Raw genomic sequence first — 23,030 nt, forward strand, 5'->3', positions numbered from 1 at the left:
CACTGTACTTCTGGCTGAACTCTTATTGCTTCTTGACTTTTGCACACAAACAGCCCACCCCTCCGACCAAAAAGAAAATCAAACTTATATATTTTCTTAAGGCTGATAAGGATATATAAATGCTGTGTTCATGTAATTTTATAGGCATTAAACTTGAACAAAATGCAATATTTGTATGAAAATACATTTTTAAAAAAGTTACCTCTGTACTAGGTGAAGACAAACAGTTTCCATCCATCAATTTTCTGAACCTATTTTAACCTCTTAAAATTTGTAGCAGTTAAGTATATCAAAAATACCTTTTAAAAATGTATTTTTAAATATTGTTCAGTCTTCAAATGTACTATTACAAAACACTAAGTACATAAATGGATTCTGCCTTAATTTCTTTTTAAGACACATTAAAATCAAATATGCCAACCACCAGCTTTACAGCAAAAACAAACGTGAGGATATACAGTTTCTATTATTAGATATTACAAATATTATTTTACATTGCATTTGTTGAAAATAACAGCTGTGTTAAGCCTTTAAAATGTGTGAGTCAGACTCACCAGCATCTATTTTTAAAGGTGTCATAAATGGGTTCTGGTGTCAAACAAAGGGAAACAATATGATTAAAAAACAGTTACAACTCTCTCAGAAAATTGAAACCACTTTCCTGTTACACAATTTTTTCATGAAGACTTCAATCATAAAATTCTCTGTATTTTAATTTCTCCATATAACATCTCACACTGAGTTACATATACAGCAAGATGTCACTTACAGTTTTTGTAGACATGTCATTACTTTATGATCTAATTTTTACATTAATTATTCAAAAATTTGCATTTACAGTATGTACTGTAAGAACATACCTAGCTTCCATCATAATTTATAATGGCATGACACCGAGTAAGATCTAAAAATTAGTTTACATTTATTGGCAGATATGTTTTTTTAAGAAAATCACAGTTCCTTCAGCCAGAACCTAAAAGTATTTAATGCAACTTGGGAACAGTGTACATTAATTACTGCATGCATCTGTGCACTGAGCACTGCAGTGACATCCCTGCCTTTCTTAGGAGACTGGACCAACCAGTGCAAGAGAATAGCTCAAGGCTGATACAACTGCAAAAGGATAAGTGCAAGAAAGAACTGGACACTTAATTGATTTCCAGTCATTAAAGGAAACACATTAATTTGTGCTGCTTGTTTATTTTTGTTTAAGTTAAGAACATTTTGGCACATTTGCTAGATGTAACTGTAAGAAAGTCGTGCAGAGCTTACTGTCTTACTAAGCAAAATAACAAACGGTTTATTACCTGTTGAGGGCAAATGCGTAGTGAAACTGAATCATGTACTGAGTAGCCAAGTCACAGGTGGGAAGCATCTCCAGAGTCTCCACCAGCTTAACCATAGCATCATAGTCCTGTTATCAGATCATAAAGAAGCAATTGGTTCAGTGTATATTTAATAGGTATAAATATCTGCTTTATCTTTTTTTTGTTTTGTTACAGGCAACATGCTACACAAAAATAAAATACTTTTACTGTATGTTACACATAAATATAAAATATATGGGTTAAGTAATTATACATAAAATGGATTTTTAATTTTACTATTGATAGTGCCTTGCATTAAACTGCATCACTGTTAAAAATGTTTAACATACTAACATTTAAATATCTATAATAACACATAATAAAAACACTTCAGAAATGCCAAGACTTACAAATTAAACATGAGTAATTTTAAGATATATGTTGCCACTAAAGTATATTCAAATTGCGAGTTAACCTAATTTCACTTACTGCAAACTTTGAACAAACATTACTATATCTTTTCTTTGCCTAGTAGAGTCACAATATTCTGCACTGCTTACTGGTGTTCAAAAAATTATCCGTTGTGATTTTTTTTATTCGTTCAATTTGTTCAGTTTTGTTCATGTTATTGTGGCATCAGTTTGTTTTCATGGCCTCTGCTATTTTGAGTGGTTTCTAATGGTCATGCCCATCTTGCTGTTGGCCATATGTTTAGGTATCTTTGTGCATGTGACATTATCCTTGTTATTTAAAATGGCAGCACACATTCACCTTTCCTTGGATCAAAGAACTCTTTTTTTCTTAATTCATCGTTACTTTTTTCCCCCCCAAAGTAATGTGTAGTTAAAGGTGCTACCAAGAAAAGTTAACATTAAGACCTCTGGACCTCGAATCTCCTCTTTGTTTTTTGACTTGTTACTAGCTCTTTTCTCCTATAAAATTTCTGTCACACTATGCATTCACCACCAGTTTTCTGTTCTTCTACAATGATCAGTGCACTCTCCATTTCACAGTGTTCGAAACACATGACACAGTTAAAAAGGAAATTAGTAATGTTGAAAGGATGTTAAAGAATGATGCTGAAAAAATGATTTTTACAGTATTTTACTAGTAACATGTAAATCACACAAGAGATTATTTATAGAGTGAATAGATTTGGTAAATAAGGCATACAGCAGTGATGAAGTAATTGCAAATAATTTGTATTATGATTTTCTGAAGTGTTTGCTAGTAAACCAACCCTTAAAAATCATCATCTACAAAGAAAGTTTAGGCATGATTTGGATCTTATAATAAATAAATAAATGTTAGCTATATGTACAACATTGAACCAAAAAAAAAAGTGAAATGATATATACTGTATGTACAATATAAACTCAGGAGTCGTTAAGTTTAAAATTTAACATACAACCTTTTAAAATGCACTTTTCAAGTCACTACAAACACATCAGATCTGGAAAGTAGCAAAACGCTAAAAATTATCATCCATGCAAGCACATCATAGTGTTCAGCAATGAGTGAACAGTTAACAAAAAAAAAATACTGAAAAAAAAATCTCAAATTAAATCTCAATTTAATAACCTAGACATTTTTCTACAGGAAAACTGTTTTGATATTTTCTTGAACTGTGCTAAGAAGTTGTATAGTCTGCCTTCATATTTTGTTGTCAAAGGAGTTTACTTTTCTACAATTCTTACATTAAGATTTTCTTTTAATCTAAACAGTACATTTCCAAAAATGAAAGTTTAGATCTGTGAAGGATTCGGTCAATAAGAACTGTGCAGCAAGTAAAACAACAGGTTTTAGTGTAATGTTCTTTGCTTAAATTACCTGATATTAAAAATACAGTCCTACAGGAATCAGTTCTGGGGAAACGTCTCCTTGATTTATATAACTAATATAGCAGAAATATGGAATATTAGTTGATGGCAAATTAAATTAACAGACAAATTTGAGTGAGAAAAAATCTATACAAATACACTAAGGAAAAAATTTAGGATTAGGCAAAAGTATAAAAATATATGTTGGCTCTCAGCATTATTTCATTTGTTTATTATGCCTTGCTCCTTAAGAAATGCCAAGGCTTTACAATTAAATCCCAAGTACTATAAGTACAAGTTAGACTTTCATTATTCATTTTTATTTCCTACCTGTATATCTCTGTATGAAAAGAGCAGATTCATAACAATGTCTTGAGTAAGAACTTCTGTATTATCTATCCTCAGCTTAATTCTTGAAAGCTCTTTGGCAAGTTCCTCTCCTTGATATTTGTCTCTGGCTTTCCTTATATCATTCAATAAAGTATCTTTGTAAGAGGCGCTGAAATATTAATAAATAAACAGATTACAAACAGTGGACACAATGACACAGAAAACAACAGTTTTTACACTTTTGTAGTCCAATGAAAAATGTTTATCTAATGATACACCAGTATTAGTAGTATACTAATGGTCAGTCCTAGGGCATGAGCATTATTGACTTTTATGTTATAACTGACTTATATGCTATGCATTTGTAAGCAAGATTTTTTTATCAAGTCGGCAAAGAATGGCGACTACTGTCTGAAATTTTGCTGGTAATATTCATATTGACATTTCTTCTATTATTAGAATTCATAGTATAAGGAAGGCTGTATATATCCTGTTAATGTGCTGTAAATGTCAGCTGTCATCTCAGTGGAAAACAACAAGACATATTCTGTTTAAAATCAAATAAACAGAAAATTTTCAAAGCTTCATTTTGTTCTTCAAAGACTGAACTGTCTGAAACATGAAATAACAAGTTTGCCTGAAGGTAAGAGTTGGAGAAATTGACATTGCAAAGAGAATAGACATTAAGCCTGTTATAGTTCAAATTATTTATTTTCTTCATCTTACTTTTGTATGCTTAACTGAAAGGTAAATGCATTTTCAAATAAACACATCCAATTCATATTACTTTTTTTTATCTAGTAAAGAAGACTACAAATTTAGTACTTCCGGCGTGCTATACATAACATTTTCAACCAAACTACACTAAAACAATAATTTTCAAGAAAACACATTTTTCATTTAACTAATATAGCCTTATATAAAAGGATATTAAAGGTTAGAAGACAGACACAATATTTCTCTTGTACATGATATGCACATACTATTTCCTTTAATAAATATTAATTAAATCCAAATAATAACAGACAAATTTTTGTTACAAAGCATATTCTCCTTTAGTGTATTCAGTTAAGGGCAGACAATAGAGACACTTCTGACACCACTGTAAGTCTTAAGTTTCAGGTATTACATGTTTATGAGATAGATTAGGGGATTCTCTTTTCAGTCTAAAGAAAAAAAAGTTATACCAGCAAATTCTTGTAGCCAGATGTTTCAGAATTATTAATGTTTCAGATTCAGGAAAGGATTTTTATAAGGTGCTGCCATTTGTATGCCCTGAGGCTGTTCTGCTAGTCTCTGATAGGCACAGGTAAGAAAATGTTTATCCTCCATAGGCAACGTATGATTCGGGGAAATATTGCATGTGCACAGCGGGCAAAGATCTGATGTCTATGGTGATGCATTTAAATATACATATGCAATTATACACCAATGTAACTTATTTATAAAATGTATCCTGCAATTGACTGGATCCCTTTCTACTGCTGATCCAGCATGCTGTGTAATATATTTAAAAATAATTTTGGTATTAAATGTGATATATTTTAATGGATGCATGAGTATACACCATATTTAGCTGAGAAGCAGCAAAACAAACAAAAAGTCTCCAGAGATCATTAATGTGATGTCACTAACCTTTTCATAATTTAAAAAAGCTAAATTCAATGACTTTTATAAATTTTGAGTCTCATTTCTGAAATTGACATTATGACCTAAAAAGTATTATTGTGCTTATGAAAAAAGAAAAGCAAAAATGTTTTTGGGATGTTCTGTATTTTGAAATTACATTTAAGGGATTGTGTACCTGTACTAAGAAACAATGAATAAACAAGTATAAAGATATATGCCTGAAGACTATCTAGGTAGGTCTTAAGTCCTATGTCAAAGGTCCTTATACTTGTTCATTCATTGAATGTGTGAAATTTGGTGAAGGAGGTAGATCTGTGTAAACATGCTTTCAGTGCTGTTTAGTAAAACCTTTTAAACTGTCAGATTCTCAGCAGGAAATCATACAGTATGTTAAAACATGCTGAGCTAAGGAAAATGATGAAACGAAAACCATAACCACTAAAAAGTTGCAATTAAAACAAAAAAGGGTCCATGCAGTTAGAAGCAACATCACCAACTAACATACAGTACAGATAGATAGATAGATAGATAGATAGATAGATAGATAGATAGATAGATAGATAGATAGATAGATAGATAGATAGATAGATAGATAGATAGATAGATAGATAGATGTTAGTAATGTTAATAACTACTTAATTTATAAGTATTATTTAAAACTTCCCACTTTAAAATGCTCAGAACACAAATAATAAAATAAAAAATCCATTTCAACAATAAGAAATTCATGAAATAGGGAACATATTATATAATAGGATATAACGGGTTGGATAATGGATGGATGGATGGATGAATGGAAGTTTAAAAAGTTAAAAATCAAAAAACATCTTAAAATCTTTTATCAAGGACATATTTTAATAACATGTGCTTAATGTTAGGATTTGAAAAGGTAAGGACCCAATTTCTAATTCACATATACCAATAAAATAAATCTTCCATCTACGTCAGTTACTAGAACCTCATCCATTTTAGTACAAACTAAAAATCACATCCATATAAATTAGACAATATTTCTCTATTTAACAAAATATGGAAGATAACTAAAGGCTGGATAACAAAGAGAAACCTTACTGGTAGGCTGCGCAACGCCTAGGCATCTGGTCAAGGAAACCCACAATCTAGACACACAGCTACTAGATGGCTATATGCCACACATGAACCAATTTCATATACATCAGACTAAAAAGAAAGTTATGAAGCATGGGTAGGAGGTAGGGAAAACACTGACTACAAGAAAAAATACTTTGGGTAGAACAGGTGGGGTCCTGATACAATTTCTTGGGTATAAGTTGCGCTTGTGCCACCAGCCATAAAATAGTCAATTTTAGTCTATTCTCCTAAATGATCATTATGCAATTATGGCATAATAAGGCATTTCTGCATACATTTTTAAACACACAAATACCACTTTGAAAGTTAAGTTTTTTTGTTGAAAGGTATCCCAACTTATTCAAAGAGTATTCAGCTACAAGTAAGACAAACTAAAGTGGGCTACAAATTATTTTCAGTACTGTAGGAAATAATGTTTTCTTGTATATGTCATTCATTGCTTGAGATCAGTCAGTTTTTAATTCCTGAACTTACTGTAAAATAGGATTGTTTATTATGAGTCAAGTTATTACAAAATGCAATTTAAAAAATTTGGTTGTTGATGATGCACACATATAAATCAGTAGATACAAACTGGCATGTCTTTGTAGTACCTGTAAACAATGCAATAATCCTATTTCCTCTAAATATTTTCAAAGCTTTCATGTTGAAACGCAGTTAATAATAAAATATATGTGACATCCAGTGAAGCCAGTTGCCTGAGTTGTTATTTACTTCCTGTTATGAAATCCGAAAGTAAAAATAAAAGGTCAAAAACAATGCTAAACATCTACTGGAAAGCAGGCAATTTTGATATTGTTTGAAACTGTTGATATTCAAAAAATAAGCATTTGTTTTATTCTTTATACCCTTAAACAAAACTTGCAAAGAATAGTTAACAATTAACTGAATTTAGTTTGATTTTGACAGCTAATCTATTTCAACAACAATTTTAAATTATTTCAACGTCTTTGTAAGCAATTGCTTGCTATATTCAATGGCACAGTGCATTAATATGATTTCTTATTTTAGGACTTTATTGTTATTGCTGTATTAATTATTTGGCTTATTCTAAATAATTAAAGTATAAAATACAAATTTTACATCAGAAGAATAAAAGGACACACTGAGGCTGAAGGATATTGTTATTCCAAAATAAAAATACAAATAAAATGAGAACTCATTAAATTCCTACTATGCAGTATTGCTACATGTAAAACTTAAAATTGCCTTTGTAACATTTACTACTATATATAATAGGTATATGAGATTATTTTACTCATACAGAAGTGTGTTTTGGGGCCAATGGTTTCGTAATATTTAAAAAAAACTTGAATAAACGAAAAGCATACCAGGAGGTTACATGAATATCCTTTAAAAGACTGATGAATCTGTCCATGAGCGGTAAGCACAGTGGTCCCAGTAAATTATCCCAACTTGGCTGCATGTACTCTGAAGCTCTCCTCTGTGCATCATTCTCACAACACATGTATTCATTGTTTGGAGTCATCACATATGGAATAAAATAATAATTTCCACTAGATGCCTGGAAAAGAAGAACACAAATTATTAGAAATTAAAAGTAAAATACATAATTAGAAATAAACGCTGAAAGTCTTTAAGGTTGAGATATACTTGATTCAAGCCATTGAGCACTCTGGTAAAACACAAGTATCTGTCACAATACAAGAGAGAAGAAACTAAACCTACAATGAGTGATACTTTATGCTAAAATGAGTGCTAGTAAATAACGATTTGAGAACATATATAGTATGCATGCAACAGTATTATCCATAAAAATAAATGTTAAATACTTAAAAAGAAGCATATACTAAATAACAGAAATCATATTCTCACATACTGTACTACAGTATAAGCGTACTAGTAAGCACTACTGTTATTCTTAACAATCAAAATAATACATAATCATTAGGAGTTGTAAACTTTTAAAGACAAGGCAGCATCTCATTTTCTTTTTCTTCTTCTTCTTCTTTCGGCTGCTCCCATTAGCGGTTGCCACAGCGGATCATTTTCTTCCATATCTTTCTGTCCTCTGCATCTTGTTCTGTTACACCCATCACCTGCATGATCTCTCACCACATCTATAAACCTTCACTTAGGCCTTCCTCTTTACTGGCAGCTCTATCCTTAGTATCCTTCTCCCAATATACTCAGCATCTCTCCTCTGTAAATGTCCAAACCAACACAATTTTGTCTCTCTGACTTTGTCTCCCAACCGTCCAACTTGAGCTGACCCTCTAATGTACTCATTTCTAATTCTATCCATCCTCGTCACACCAAGTGCAAATCTTAGCATCTTTGACTCTGCCACCTCCAGCTCTGTCTCCTGCTTTCTGGTCAGTGCCAACGTCTCCAACCCATATAACATAGCTGGTCTCACTACCGTCCTGTAGACCTTACCTTTCACTCTTACTAATACCCGTCTGTCACTCCTGACACTCTTCTCCACTCATTCCACCCTGCCTGCACTCTCTTTTTCACCTCTCTTCCACAATCCCCATTACTCTCTTCCACAATCCCCATTACTCTGTACTGTTGATCCACCTTCATCCACCTTCGCCAGCTCTACTCCCTGAATCCTCACTATTCCACAGACCTCCCTCTCATTTACACACATGTATTCTGTCTTGTTCCTACTGACCTTTATTCCTCTCCTCTCTAGAGCATATCTCCACTTTTCCAGGGTCTCCTCAAACTGCTCCCTACTATCACTACAGATCACAATGTCATGCAAACATCATAGTCCACGGGGACTCCTGTCTCATCTCATTTTATGAAAGAAAAATTAATTATGGTCGCATGTTTTTAGTAAGTCTACATATTTCATAATTAACTATTTTAACTAAATCAGGTGATATGTAATATATTACCTACCATTTTTCAATAATTTTGTCTATTTTGTAAAAGTAGGTGGAGATGTGCAATTATAACATAAAAATAATTTTAAATTTTAAAATGATGATTTGATTAACTAGCCTAATATCAATTATTATGATCATGTCGCAATAACAAAAGAATTTACATCTCCACTGACAGACAAAAGATTATGAGCAAAACTGAACTTAACATGGATCACTGCTTAAATATAAGGAATGTATAAACCAACAAAGAAACAGTGAATCAGTTAATAGATTTATGCATTTTTAAATTAGACTCTCTCAAAAGCTATAGTGTCATGGATTAAATCCACTGCCTGCATGCAGCTAGATATTTTTCAAGGGTCTGACTGGGTTTGAATCAGGTAGTCTAGTTTCAACCCATATCCCAAACATATATATCAGACTAATTGTTGACTGTAATTTAGCTTTCAGCCTGCCTATTTTACAGAGAGAGCAAGAAGTATGTAATGTATGTAATTTACCATTGTGTGAGTTGATTATGGGGTCTTCCAGTAAATGTTTCCTATAAGGCTTTTGTCAATGGTCATTTAGTTATATGTATGTTGGTATATGACATTTAGATTTTATAATGCACAATTGATTGTCTTTGTTAGATATTATGATGAAAAAAGGCAATGTTTTTTTGTAGAATGTCTTAGGTCTGAAAACTCTGGATATATAAGAGAGGAAGACCCTTATAAAGTAATAATGCAAATGCTGAGTGAGTGAGATTGACTCAAAGCATGTGGTGTAAATAGCTACTGATGGAGCACCATCCATTACAGGAAAAGTGAAGGGATTAGAGAAACTTTTGAAAGATCATCACCCAGACCTGATAACCAATCACTGCATAATACACTATACAGTTTTGTGAGCCAGTCTAAGAAAATTGTACTCAGAAGTTATGACAAAAGAGGTGAAACTTGTTAATTATTTGAAAGCATCATTCATTTCACAAATTCCTAACAGAAGTTACCACAACATTTTATGATTTACTTCTCCACAATAACGATGTTAGGTTTTTGGGACATTCAGAAATAACTGCTAGCTTTTCTGACTGAACAAAACAGTACAAAAACTAAAGTCTGTTGACTTCATGCAGAGTGAAAAAAAAACTGGAACCTGTTTTTTGTCTAATATAACATCCCACCTCAATGACCAAAATGCCAAACTCCAAGGTAGAAACACCACAATATATTACCATTTGTCAGCAGTGCATTCTTACTTTGAAGACCTGGGAAAACAAGCTCTATAGTTCATTGAAAACCCATTTGCAGTAAAAGGAGTCACAAAGTTCTCAATGGAAGCAGAAAACATCTGTCAAAGGGTCAATGCTGTTTTAATGCAAAGTTGATTGACCTCCAAGAAATCCTTCATCTGAAGGAAACTTACTGTGATCCTGTCATTTTCTGGACAAAGATACTTCAGCAAAAGTTTTCCTCCTGCTAAAACTGGCCCTTTAAATTCTCACCATGTTGGCCTTGACATACTGCCAAAAATCAGCATTTTCAATTAAAAATATATAAAATAAATAAATAAACTACAGTAGACTTACCAATTATCATTTGCATGAGTATATCCGTTTGGTCATCTCACCTTTTTGTGCCATTACAGGAAGGACGTGTCATTTTGGATGTAGTTCTGTTCTATATTTATTTGCTCATTGGACTGCAGTTCTTTGGACCTTTTTTAGTAATTTGGTAAGCAGACCATTAATGTTTATATTTGATTACTGCTGTCATATATACAATTGTATTTTAACATGATAGCACAACATATACCCCAGGTCAGTTACCATTTAGGTTCAAGGTTATAAATATTTGCCTTCTAGCCTAGCTGCAAGTCCAGTAAAATAAGCTGCCTATGCTACTGTCTTGTTGTTAGCAGAATTTAGTCTATTTCCTGAATACAACTGTGCATAAAATAACACAGCAAATATACAAACTGGAAAATAATAAAAATATATTAAAAGTGGGATAGAACTCATCTTTATTGTTTGACACATAATAGCCAGATTGAACTTTGGATCACAAACTCACAGTCTTGTCATTGATGAGACCAATAAGCAATTCAAATGGCTAAACTACAACAGATTATCAGCATGTCATGAAAAAGTCAATGAGTGTATGACGATAAAATTATGATGACTAGTTAAAATATTTTTGATAAATACTGTAGCTGAGGGTGATTCAATTTTAAGAAAGCCTCTAAAAAGAATTTTTTCCTGTAAAACAAAGGAAAAACACCCTGTAAAAACAGAAGCATCTACAGTCCTTGAATATTGAGAGAAAAAGTAAGTAAGCTTCGAAAACATCAGAAAACCAACTCTAGTGCTTCTTTTAATACCCATGTGTATAATCATAGTAGGCAAGAAGTATAGCATGAATAAATACAAGTAGAAGAACACCTTGTAAAGCATTATAATCACAACTTTTTTTAATTTAGGGGTAGGGCTAATCATTATGTACTAAGAATGATGTTAAAATATCCTGTTAAAATTACCATAAAATATTTGTATTTGTAAAAAGGCATATACAAGATAACTTCACTGTGGCTAGGCATATATTTCATAAATGTTTAGAACTAGACTGAAGGAATGCAATTCTTTTCTTCCCTGAGACTTTCCTTTATGCATTGAAGTTAAAGTTTACATTACAAAAGGTAAAAAATACACTTTCACTGCAGAGTTAAAACGCATTAAATTTTAGTCAGCATTCAGAGCCGCAGTCCATTTCCATGTAAAATTTAATCATTTCTTTTTTGCCACTTCAGAATCTCTGATAAGTGCTCAAGAGGACAGAAATTTTGTAACTGGGATAGGTGTCATTTCTTGTTTACATTGGTTTAAAGCTATTGAAATCATTAATTTTTTCTTTGGCCAATATTTTTTCACTAAACATTCTTCCTTAATCAAGGACACTGATATCTCCTGTGTCAAGGCAGAGATGCTCTTGTTCATCAAGACCAACCTCCCCCTCATACTAAAAAAAAGAGTGATAATCTTCAAGAATAAGTTATGATTGTTATTTATTTATCATTGTATGCTTTTCTGTCAGTTCTTTCAGCTGTTGTTATATTTATTTAATCAAAAACAAAGAAAACACTATTTAGCATGTAAGTTTACTGCCTCTAAAACCAATGATCAGACAACCAGCTAAATGTGGCTGATACCTAAATGTGGTTCAGCAGAAGCTATTTATTTTAATGACCAAATGAAGTGTTACACAAATAAACTGCACATTTTTCTAATTTCCATTCCTGCAGCTTTAATTTAATTTTTGTCTGTAAGTTAAAAATCTGTGGATCTGCATTGGCAGATAATTACATAGACATTAATGGATAGTGGTAACAACCCACAATTACCATATCGGTACATCCCTGCTTATGGACTACAAAGTAAAACCCATTCTCATTCACATTTATTTTCACGGATGTATTTTGCACCCACTTTAACCATGATAAAAAGCCATCCGTCATTTGATTGCCTGAAGCAGTACATGATTTATCCTTCTCCATTTATGTGCATGATGTAATGATGATTTAAAAAAAAATTATGTACATAAGGGAGACATTTCAAAGTATTTTGAAAACATATAACAACTGATTAGTGGACATTTTTAGTGAAATCTTGAATATTTTATTGAACCAGTCTGTGGCCCTTCATACTATTTTGGCACAAGTGGAGATAAATACTGAGTTGTCAGAGTTCCTGTTTATAGCTTATAGCTTAACATTTAACAGTATTGCACCAGCAAAACTGACCACCAAACTCCTCGTCATGGGACTAATGAAGTGACAAGATACTATGCTAAGTGCTCTTCTGTACTCCTTGTTCACCCACGACTGTGTGGCCAAATACAGCTTCAACTCCATCTTTAAGTTTGCTGATGTTATCACCATCATAGTTCTGACCACTAACAATGAGGAGACAACTTACAGAGAAGAATGTTTACCTGTCGGCAAAGTGGTGCCAGGGCAATAATCTCATTCTAAATAAATCAAAACCAAGGAGCTGGCCATATATTTCAGAAAGAAGATCATACATTGGATGGGATGCTGTTGAGAGGGTCAGCATCTCAAAATTTCTTGAATTGACCATCACTGACAGGGTGAGACACATATAACATATTTCAGCCCTTGTCAAAAAGGCTTACCAATGCCTGTATTAATCATACAACTGAGGAAGGCTAAGACATCTCCATCCATTTTAATTAACTTCTACAGGTGCAGATTTGACTTTATTTTCACAGGCTACATATAATCCTAGTATGTCAACTACTTTTCTCAATATTATAAATCGCTTCAGAAGGCAGTGAAAGAGGCATAAAAAATAACTGACACCCAGCTGTCTTCAGTTTATATACTATACTATGTATATACTATACTAGCTGTGTAAGCCCGTGCTGTAAAAAGCCAGGGGTCCTAGAAACTATTGAAATTGTCAGAAAAAAAATTGAAATGTAGAGATGGCAGGTAATTGAAAGGAATTACTCTGGGCATCTCTCTCCTAGGAGGTTTCGTTTTGCAGATGTGCTCTCATCACTTCTGTATTAGAGGCTAAGCGAGTGTCTCTTTCTTCAGATGTTTCGTTTTGTTGATGTGCTCGCCTCGCTTGTGTAATAGTGGCGTGAGGAAAAGTAAAAGGTATACCATTTTGCCAATGTGCTTGCCTCGCTTATGTATTAGCAGCTAAACGAATGTCTTTGTCTTTTGGAAGGTTTCTTTTTGCCGACATGTGCGCCTTGCTTGTATATTAGCAGCGAAGCGAGTGTTTCTTTCTTCGGAGGTTTCGTTTTGCCGACGTGCTGGTCTCACTTGTGTATTAGCAGCTAAGCGAGTTTCTGTTTCCTTGGAGGTGGAGCCCTAACCCTGACTTCACCTCTCACTTCCAGGCCAAACAGATAAAAACACACACTTCCATGTGTAGACGTTTATATATAAGATATATTGCCTTAGAAAAGTAAACAGTATAACCAAAGGCAATTATCCCATAGTTTTTTCTCTTTTCTGTTTCTTTTTCCGGTTTCTTTGTGGTGGTGGCCTGTGCCACCACCTACTCAAAGCTTCATGATGCTCCAACAATGATGGACGGATTAAAAGGCAGAAGTCTACGTGACCATCATCATCATCAAGCCCTTCCGTGAGAACCCTAAATCCAAAGAGGACTGTTTCATTTATGTTAGGTAGAATGCCCAGAGGGGACTGGGCGGTCTCATGGTCTGGAATCCCTACAGATTTTATTTTTTCTCCAGCCGTCTGGAGTTTTTTTTGTTTTTTCTGTCCCCCCTGGCCATTGAACCTTACTCTTATTCGATGTTAATTAATGTTGATTTATTTTGTTTTATAATTGTGTCTTTCATTTTTCTATTCTTTAATATGTAAAGCACTTTGAGCAACTGTTTGTATGAAATTGTGCTATATAAATAAATGTTGTTGTTGTTGTTTTTCTTATTTCTCCCTTACAGCGAATTGTACAGGGCCAGTAGAATACATACATATACACAAACACACACATACTGTATACACAGGGTGACACAGAAAAACGGGAACTTTTGAAAAACCCAATAAAAATAGAAGAAATCCAACAAAAAAAATTTATTGACAGCAATTGAACCACTACAACTTGCCTTTTAAGAGACAGTAATGCAAATTATCAATGTCTGAAAATTACGTCCTGTAGATGGCGTCCTCCTGTACGTATGCATTCTTCCAATCTGCTGTTGAGGTTCCCCATTGATTATTGCAACATCTCAGCTGGGATACCATGAATTTCGTCTTGAATTCTTTGTTTCAATTCATTCAGTGTCCTTAGCCGAGTCGTGTAGACCCGACTCTTAAGGTAGCCCCACAAGAAAAAATCACAAAAGGACAAATCCGGTGATCTTAAGGGCCAGGGAATGTCACAGAATCTTGAGATGACACGGTTACCGAACAATTCTCGCACAGCTGCCTTAGATTGCCTTACAATTAATTACTAAATTACTAAATGGCAAGATTGTTTACAGCTCAAGGTCCCTGTTCTGCAGTGCTGCCAACTGTACATGGCTGCCACTACGCATTTCAAAAGTTCCCATTTTTCTGTGTCACCCTGTATAAAATATATTAATAGATATGTGTGTGTTTGTATATATGTATGTATGTGTCTATGTTTCAATCCATGTACAGTATGTACACTTTTGTGTGTGTGTTATTGTTTTTACATGGTACATGCAAATGAGACTTTAGTCATAGTATGTAAAATGACAGTAAACCTGAACTTGAGTAGCTAGTTACTGCAAAGTAACATGTATACTTATTAAATAAAAGGAATAGTGTCTGTCACAATAAAAAAAGTATTCTGAGGTGATCATAGTAAACCATTTCTTTATACAGAGAAGACTTAATAGATTTATTAATGTGAAAGTATGTTTTAATTATTGCCTTTTATTTTATATGCAAAATTTAAATGAAACAGGTGTGTATCAATTCAATTAATTTCAAATTGATTAACAAAACAAATTTAAGCTTGTCTCATTCCCATAATACACCATTACTTTAAATGTAAAACCCAACCAAAAATCAATATACACCCACAGCTACAAAAGATTATGTGCTTCACCTATTGTCTTTTTCCAACCACCTGGAAAATAGTGCGGATGTTAAGAGGATGTGTTAAATTCCAGCACAACAGCTGCTAATGTGTCATGACTTGTGATGCTAAACTCATTATAAGTTCATTTGCAAATCTGATAATTATTACTATTTTTTATCACAGCCTTTTTCAGAAGTGTGCAAAAAAGCAGGAAAGAAAATGTTTGCACAGAGTTAGCTTTGTGCTCAATCAGCAGAAGGTGACTGATGGCTGAAACTGCTACCTGAAATAACACAGCCATACAAGCCGTCTTACAGCTCTTGGACGTAGGATAACACTGCCAAAGATGATCACAACTGATACCTAAGCTTTAAATGCAGTAGTTCACTAACATACAGAAAGCTTCCCTTACTTCCTTACTTTATCTTCTGCCATTACACCTTACATTGTTGGGGTCTTGAGCCATCATTATATAAAAACTTCCCTATTACTACATTTAAAACAAATGCTACTACTTCTATACTCATACCACTATGTAGTATACCAGAAATGTTTACCCATAGTATTATTATAAGTATTCACAACAATACAACTCAAAAAATTCAGAACATAAAAAAGTTAAACAGGTAACAAGAAAATTACAATTTATAGGATTACAGAAAGCAAGGTACCAGGATTTCATGGTTCTAGACTGACAGAATCAAGTTTATCTTGATAGAGTCAAAGACAGGAACCTTCCCTACAAGCTTCATATGACAAAAATGACTTGTAATCACATTTTTTGGCATTTGTCCCTTTTATATGCAATACTTGAACAGATTGTGTGAGATTATAAAAGAAAATCATCATGACAAAATTAACTAGAATCTCTATTATATCAAACAAATCTGAAAATCTAAATATAAATTTTAACCACAAAAAGATTCAATTAACATTGTAATCTCTTAAAATGGTGTCAACCTAATTTGCATTATTCTAAATGATCTCTTCTCCTTAGTACACAACATCATTTCCTATGATGGTATGGACAATACTATCAAAATTTCATATTTCATTATGATATCACATTTTAATATAAGAGATAAAACAATAAACAATTTGCAATTTACTCTAAAATCTGTTTCCATTACAATACTAGAAATCTTTACATTACACAGCTAGAAAGTACATATAAACTGTAGTACATTCAACATTAGATGATATACAGTAAGTAATATCTTTACTATTGCAATGCATTGATTAATCAGCTTCTAAACAAGAAAGGTAAGACGGTATCTCAATAAACAGCTGTGATATTTTTGTTATAGCTAAAAGTTGTTTTAGATAAATACAGTATAATCATCTGTGGTCATTCATAACATTTATACAGTACAAACATATTACACGTGATGAAAAACAAATAAGTCAAACTCATTAAACCATTGGCTAAAGTTGTATAGGGTTAATTTGTATAGTTTTTAATTTTATCACAGATGCCCGTGACCCTGTGTTAGGATGTAGCGGGTTGGATGATGACTGACTGACTGATAACAAGTATTACTTACTGCCAGCCGGCATTAATTCTACAAATATTATCTATGCAGTGAAAGTAAAATGATTAAGCATCCCTTTGTAAAGCACAAAAGTATTTTATGACACATTTTCACTTTTTTCATGATGTTTCTTTCTTCTAAGGTTCACTTTAGCGACATAGATAATTAGTAACTGCATTGTTTACTGCCCTAAATGATGAACATGTGTTAAACTGCCATAGACTGACTAAGGCCATGGAGAATCTGCAGTCACTATTTTTAGCATTTGTTATCATTTAGGTGACAAGCATTTACTCTTTACTCTCTATTCTCTACACTCATTTAAATTGAATTGATTTGGATACTACTCATTTTTTAATATAAAATGGAGTAGAAATGTACTTGACTGAAGATGTTAGTATTCGATACAGCTTGTAAAGCTGGATACATCACAAGGTAAAAACTATTGACAAACACCAGAGAGGATGGGAGAAAAACCCCAACCTCTCTGATGAAACACAGTGGAGAGTGAGAAAACCCTCAAAGTAGAGTTTTAAAAAACAAGCAAAAATTAATATCATAGTAGGGGTGTAATGATAAAAAAACCTCATAATACAATCTCTACCAAAGTTTTGGGTTCATTAATATGTTTTAAGCACATCTTTGTCTATTAGGGTTATAATTTAGAAGGACGCCATATAGGAAATGTGTATGATGTTGATGTGCTACATTGTAAGCTTTATTTTGATGTCTCCACTCATCATTTCCGACTACTTCGCTAGTTAAGTTCGTTTGATGTATGCAGGCCACTCTTACATTTTTTTACCAGTCTGTAGAGGCCAGTGCCATCTTCTGTGCTGGGGAAAAAAACTTTAGTGCAGGTAATGCCAACAGACTAAATAAAAAGGCTAGTACAATCTTGAGAATCAGGCTGGACTCACAGGAGGAAGTGCTAAATCATTTACGAAGCTGATTACTATCCTGGACAATGACTTTCATTCTCTGTATGCAGTCTTGATTAAACTGAAAAGCGGGTTTAGTAACAGGCTGAAACAACTGTGTTGCTCCAGGAAATGCTACATAAGGTCATTTCTATCCTTTAGCCATCAGGCTCTATAATGCGTTACCCTTCATTCGAGAAGGTATTTTTTCCCATTTGCCAAATGGTACCAAGCTGGTCTAGCAGACCTCTTAACAGATATTGACATTATATGCAATATACTGTGCAAATATACTATGCCAGTGACTGGCATTTTCTACTGTAAAATGTTTTAAGTATGTACAGTTTTATTCACTTTACACTTAGTAAATGACTACATTTTGCTGAATAACTTAAAGAAAAATTTGTTATATGTGTATTTGTACCTTTTTAGCATACTTAAGATTATTTTAATTCTTGCTATATGTTTATTTGTGTTTTTTTGCCTACTGCTGAAACCCTGCAATTTCCTTCGGGATTAATAAAGCTTTTACCTGTCTGTCTATAAGGGGTGGAAACAAAGACAAATATACTTAGCAATATTTTAAATATTTAGCAAAAAAAATGCATGCGTTTTGCATGTTTTGAGTATATGACTGGATAACTGACAAGTGGATTATGCAACACAAGTAACACAAGATTTTTTTTTTGGCATTTCATAGATAATTTTCATTTTCATTTTATAGCACTTTTAGTTCTCGTAGCACTAATCACCATTGCGTTTTATTACATCAAAAAGTTTTTTTCCCTCCATTATACATGAAAACATTACTTTGAATATTTTTCTTGGCCTCCACTACAAATTAGTAGTAAAAAAGTAAAAAAAAATAATCTGTTTGTGGAGTATTCTTTTAAGTAACTCTTGATCGATATCATACTATCAATTGTAACCACCACAAAGCTTTTTTAAGCAAAACTTAAACAAAATGGCACAACTTTACTAAAGCCCAACAAATTAAAGATTTAAACATAACCTGTCTTAAGTTTTTTTTCATTTCTCTTATAGATAATAACTTATGGACAAAAATAAGAAAAAAATAATGCTGTAGGTGTAATTGGCTCAAAGGGTATATCATCTCAAGGATCCAGAATTCAAAAATATAATTATATCATTTCATGTCTTTGCTTCTGCAGCTTAAGTAACCCTTTAAGGCAAAAGAATTATTAAAATAACATTGCTATCTCAACCATTGTACACATCAAAGTTATGACAGCTTGTTGTAGAAGGCCATTTTGAATAAGATTAGATGAAGCTAAGCAATATTTAAAATAAACTATGAAATGACATTTCAAGGACACATTTCCACCTTGAAGTCAATATATGGTGCATAGGCATTAAAATCAGAAAAATCATGCAGTTTGGTTTTTGTCCTGATGATACATTACCCTCAATCAGAGAGATCGAACTCGGATCCTAGAGGGTCGCAGTGGCTGCGGGTTACGTTTCTGTCAATTTGTTAATTACTATCCAATTAGTACTGATAATAAAACACTTTTTGTCTTCATTTTATTTGACTTGCTTTGTTAGTTTCAGAACTTTTGTTTTTCTTCCTTAATCAACTATTAAACAACAAAGATATACAAAGCAATCCAACATGACAATCTATCCTGATCTAATTTGTACCTGTTATCTATTAGGTGAAAGTCTGAGAAATATTGATTGATTTAGTCCACAAAAGATTTTGGTGATGCCATCAGAAAAAAGAAAATCAAGTGTTGAAAATGTTTAGTGTGGCAGAATATGGGCACCAACAGGACAAGGAATTAAATAATTGGTTAAACTAACAAGAACAATGGGTCTCTAATTAAGAAATTGGATGGATTTTGAGGCATTGAGTCTTAACAAGCAAGTCAATTAAAATTAACCAAAAGAGTCTGTTTATTTAGCAGCAGTAACTGGTTATTAATGGAAGAAGTGACTGGAACAAAAACCTGTAGACATTGTGGTCCTCCAAGATCAGAGTTTGACACCTCTGTACTAGCTCCTCACTATAGTCAACTTACACAAGAAGGCAGTAGGTAGTTCAGTGGCAAGTGATGCTATCTAATAATGCCAGGAAACGTGTTTCATTCTTAATATATAATAAATTACACTGAGGTACTTCTTTTTCCCCAGAGTGTTCACATGGATATTTAGGAAGTGCTCCGGCACCCCTCAAATAAAGGCACATGAGCTTTACTATCATGTGTACATAGTACAATGAAATTCATACTTTCAAGTTGCTTCAGCCAGTTAACAAAAAACACCAAAAAAAAAAAAATAGTATACTTTATATTTTATATATATATATATATATATATATATATATATATATATATATATATATATATATATATATATAACCCTAATTCCCAAAAAGTTGAGACGTTGAGTAAAATGTACAACTTTAAGAAAAGAATGTCATTTTGAATGTCTCAAAAAAGTTGGGGCAGGGCCATGTTGAAGACTGTGTAGCATCCCAACAGTCCATAAACGTCTGGGGGCTGAGGAATTCATTTGCTGAACTTTTTTTGAGAGAAATGTTGTCCCATTCTTGTCTGATAGCTGCTCAACAGTCCTGGGTCTTCTTTGTCGTATTTTTGGTTTCATGATGCGCCAAATGTTTTCAATTGGTGAAAGGTCTGGACTGCAGGCTGGCCCATTCAACACAGGGACTCGTCTACTATGAAACCATGCTGTTGTAATAGATGCAGTATGCAGTTTAGCATTGTCTTGCTGAAATATACAAGGCCCTCCCTGAAAAAGATGCTTTATTAATGGGATCATATGTTCTCTGAAACCTGTATATACCTTTAATTATTGATGGTGCCTTTCCAGATGTGAAAGCTGCCAATTCCATGGGCACTAATGTACCCACATAACATCAGAGATGCAGGTTTTTCAACTGAGCGCTGATAACAAACTGGATAGTCGTTATCCTCTTTAGTCCAGAGGACGTGGCATCCATGTTTTCCAAAAAGAATTTAAAATTTCGATTTTGTCTGACCACAGAACAGTTTTAAGCTTTGCCTCAGTCCATTTTAAATTAGCTTTTTCCCAGAGAAGATGGCGGGACAGCCAACTGTGTTCACAGAAAATGATTTCTGAAAGTGTTCCTGATACATACAATGACTTCAGTGACAGAATCAGGCCTGTTTTAATGCAATGCCTCCTGAGGGCCTGAAGATCACGGTCATCCAATACTGATTTTCGGCCTTGTCCATTGCACACAGAGATTTCTCCAGATTCTTGGAATCTTTTGATGATATTATGTACTGTAGATGATGAGATATTCAAAGTCTTTCTAATTTTACATTGAGGAATATTCTGAAATTGTTCCACAATTTGTAGACATAGGTTTTTTACAGACTGGTGAACCTCTGCCCATCTTTACTTCTGTAGAGACTCTGCCTCTGTAAGATGCTCTTTTGATACCCAATCGTGTAACTGACCTATTGCCAATTCACCTAATTAGTTGCAAGATGCTCCCCTAGTGGTTTCTTTTTAATATTACTTACTTTTCCAGCTTTCTGTTTCCCCTGTCGCAACTTTTTTGAGACATGTTGCTGCCATCAAATTCTAAATGAGCTAAACATTTTCAAGAAATAGTAAAATGTCTCACTTTCAACATTTGATATGTTTTCTATGTTCTGTTGTGAATAAAACATGGGTTTATGAGATTTGCAAATCATTGCATTCTGTTTTTATTACATTTTACACAAAGTCCCAACTTTAATGGAATTGGGGTTGTATAATGTATGGATTTCAAATCTATATAATGTATGGAACATATTTACACACATTGTTATAACAATAGTTGGATTCTTATGAATGACTGTTCAGCAATTATGCAACTTGCAGGCATACAATATCTTTGAATCATCTGCCAGTGCCAACACAACTATACTGTTTGCAGGAAAGAAAGAATGAGAAAGGTGGCTGCATAGGATCGCTGTAAAACATTTTTTGCCATTAAGGCAGTGAGTGTTGTATATGACCTGAAGAGATGGCAACTGGGTGCCGGTAATATTCTGTGCCACCATCACTAATTTCTGCAGTGCTTTTTGAACTTGAGCCAAACAGGTTCCACATGAGGATGTGATGCACCCAATGAGGATGGACTCCATTATGCACCTGTACATGCTCATAAGAATGGATGGAGAAATGCATGCTGTCAATAGACGCTGGAAGACAGAGAGGCACTGGTGGGTCTTTTGACAAGAGTCATAGAGTGTTACATCCTAACCAGATTTGTTTCCTGTGTTGTATCTGATGCTGCCAAGACTTCAGATCTTAATAGCCCTTCTAAGTGAAACACACAATGGAAATAAGGATGGATAATTAACTGATCAATGACAGGGTGTGTCTAGATTATCAATAACAAGTAAATCTAGATTATCAGTTTTACACTAAATGAAGAGGAAGAAGAAAATTATCTAATGTTATCTCCTATGAATATGACTTTTACACTCACAACATAAAGTATACAGGATGACAAATATAAAACTCAAGTTTAATACAGCATTAGTAGAGGGATGCTTTATAAATCTAGATGATGAATATAAATTGGTTATTACATTAAAAGCATTTTAGGCTAACATTCAAATCTATATTTTATTTTAACACAGTCAAGCAGGAAGCAGCATGCGAACATAACTACAGAAGCATAGTAGGTTTTAAGACTTTAATATATTTTAAAAATGGAGTGAGGTAACTGGGTACAGAATGAAACCACTGCAAACTGGGGAAGATATAAATTACAGCTTTGCAAGCAACACAATACCTACTTTGCCTCGAAAACAATTATGATACTCAGGAGGCACATGGACCCACGAGAAGCCTGCGGGACTTGAACCTGCCGCCTACTCCAAGTCAGAGACAGAAAAAAAAAATGAGAATAAAAAGGGAAGAAGG

General features: G+C 33.4%; 1 protein-coding gene across 7 annotated transcripts in view; it reads right to left on the minus strand.

Moving 5' to 3' along the window:
- map3k15 (mitogen-activated protein kinase kinase kinase 15) overlaps positions 1–23,030 on the minus strand; it is a 185,897-nt gene that overhangs the window by 86,645 nt on the left and 76,222 nt on the right. For 4 of the 7 annotated variants that reach the window (XM_039745534.1, XM_039745536.1, XM_039745538.1 and 1 more), the window contains exons 4-6: positions 7,528–7,721; positions 3,458–3,626; positions 1,308–1,414 (exon numbers count right to left, since the gene is read on the minus strand). In XM_039745534.1, the coding sequence (XP_039601468.1) occupies positions 1,308–1,414; positions 3,458–3,626; positions 7,528–7,721 (470 nt within the window). Of the gene's footprint in view, positions 1–1,307; positions 1,415–3,457; positions 3,627–7,527; positions 7,722–22,903; positions 22,979–23,030 lie in introns of all 7 variants that reach the window. The other 3 variants (XM_039745533.1, XM_039745532.1, XM_039745537.1) reach the window with 1 other exon arrangement.

Source organism: Polypterus senegalus, chromosome 2 (genome assembly GCF_016835505.1).
Source record: "Polypterus senegalus isolate Bchr_013 chromosome 2, ASM1683550v1, whole genome shotgun sequence".
NCBI lineage: Eukaryota > Metazoa > Chordata > Cladistia > Polypteriformes > Polypteridae > Polypterus > Polypterus senegalus.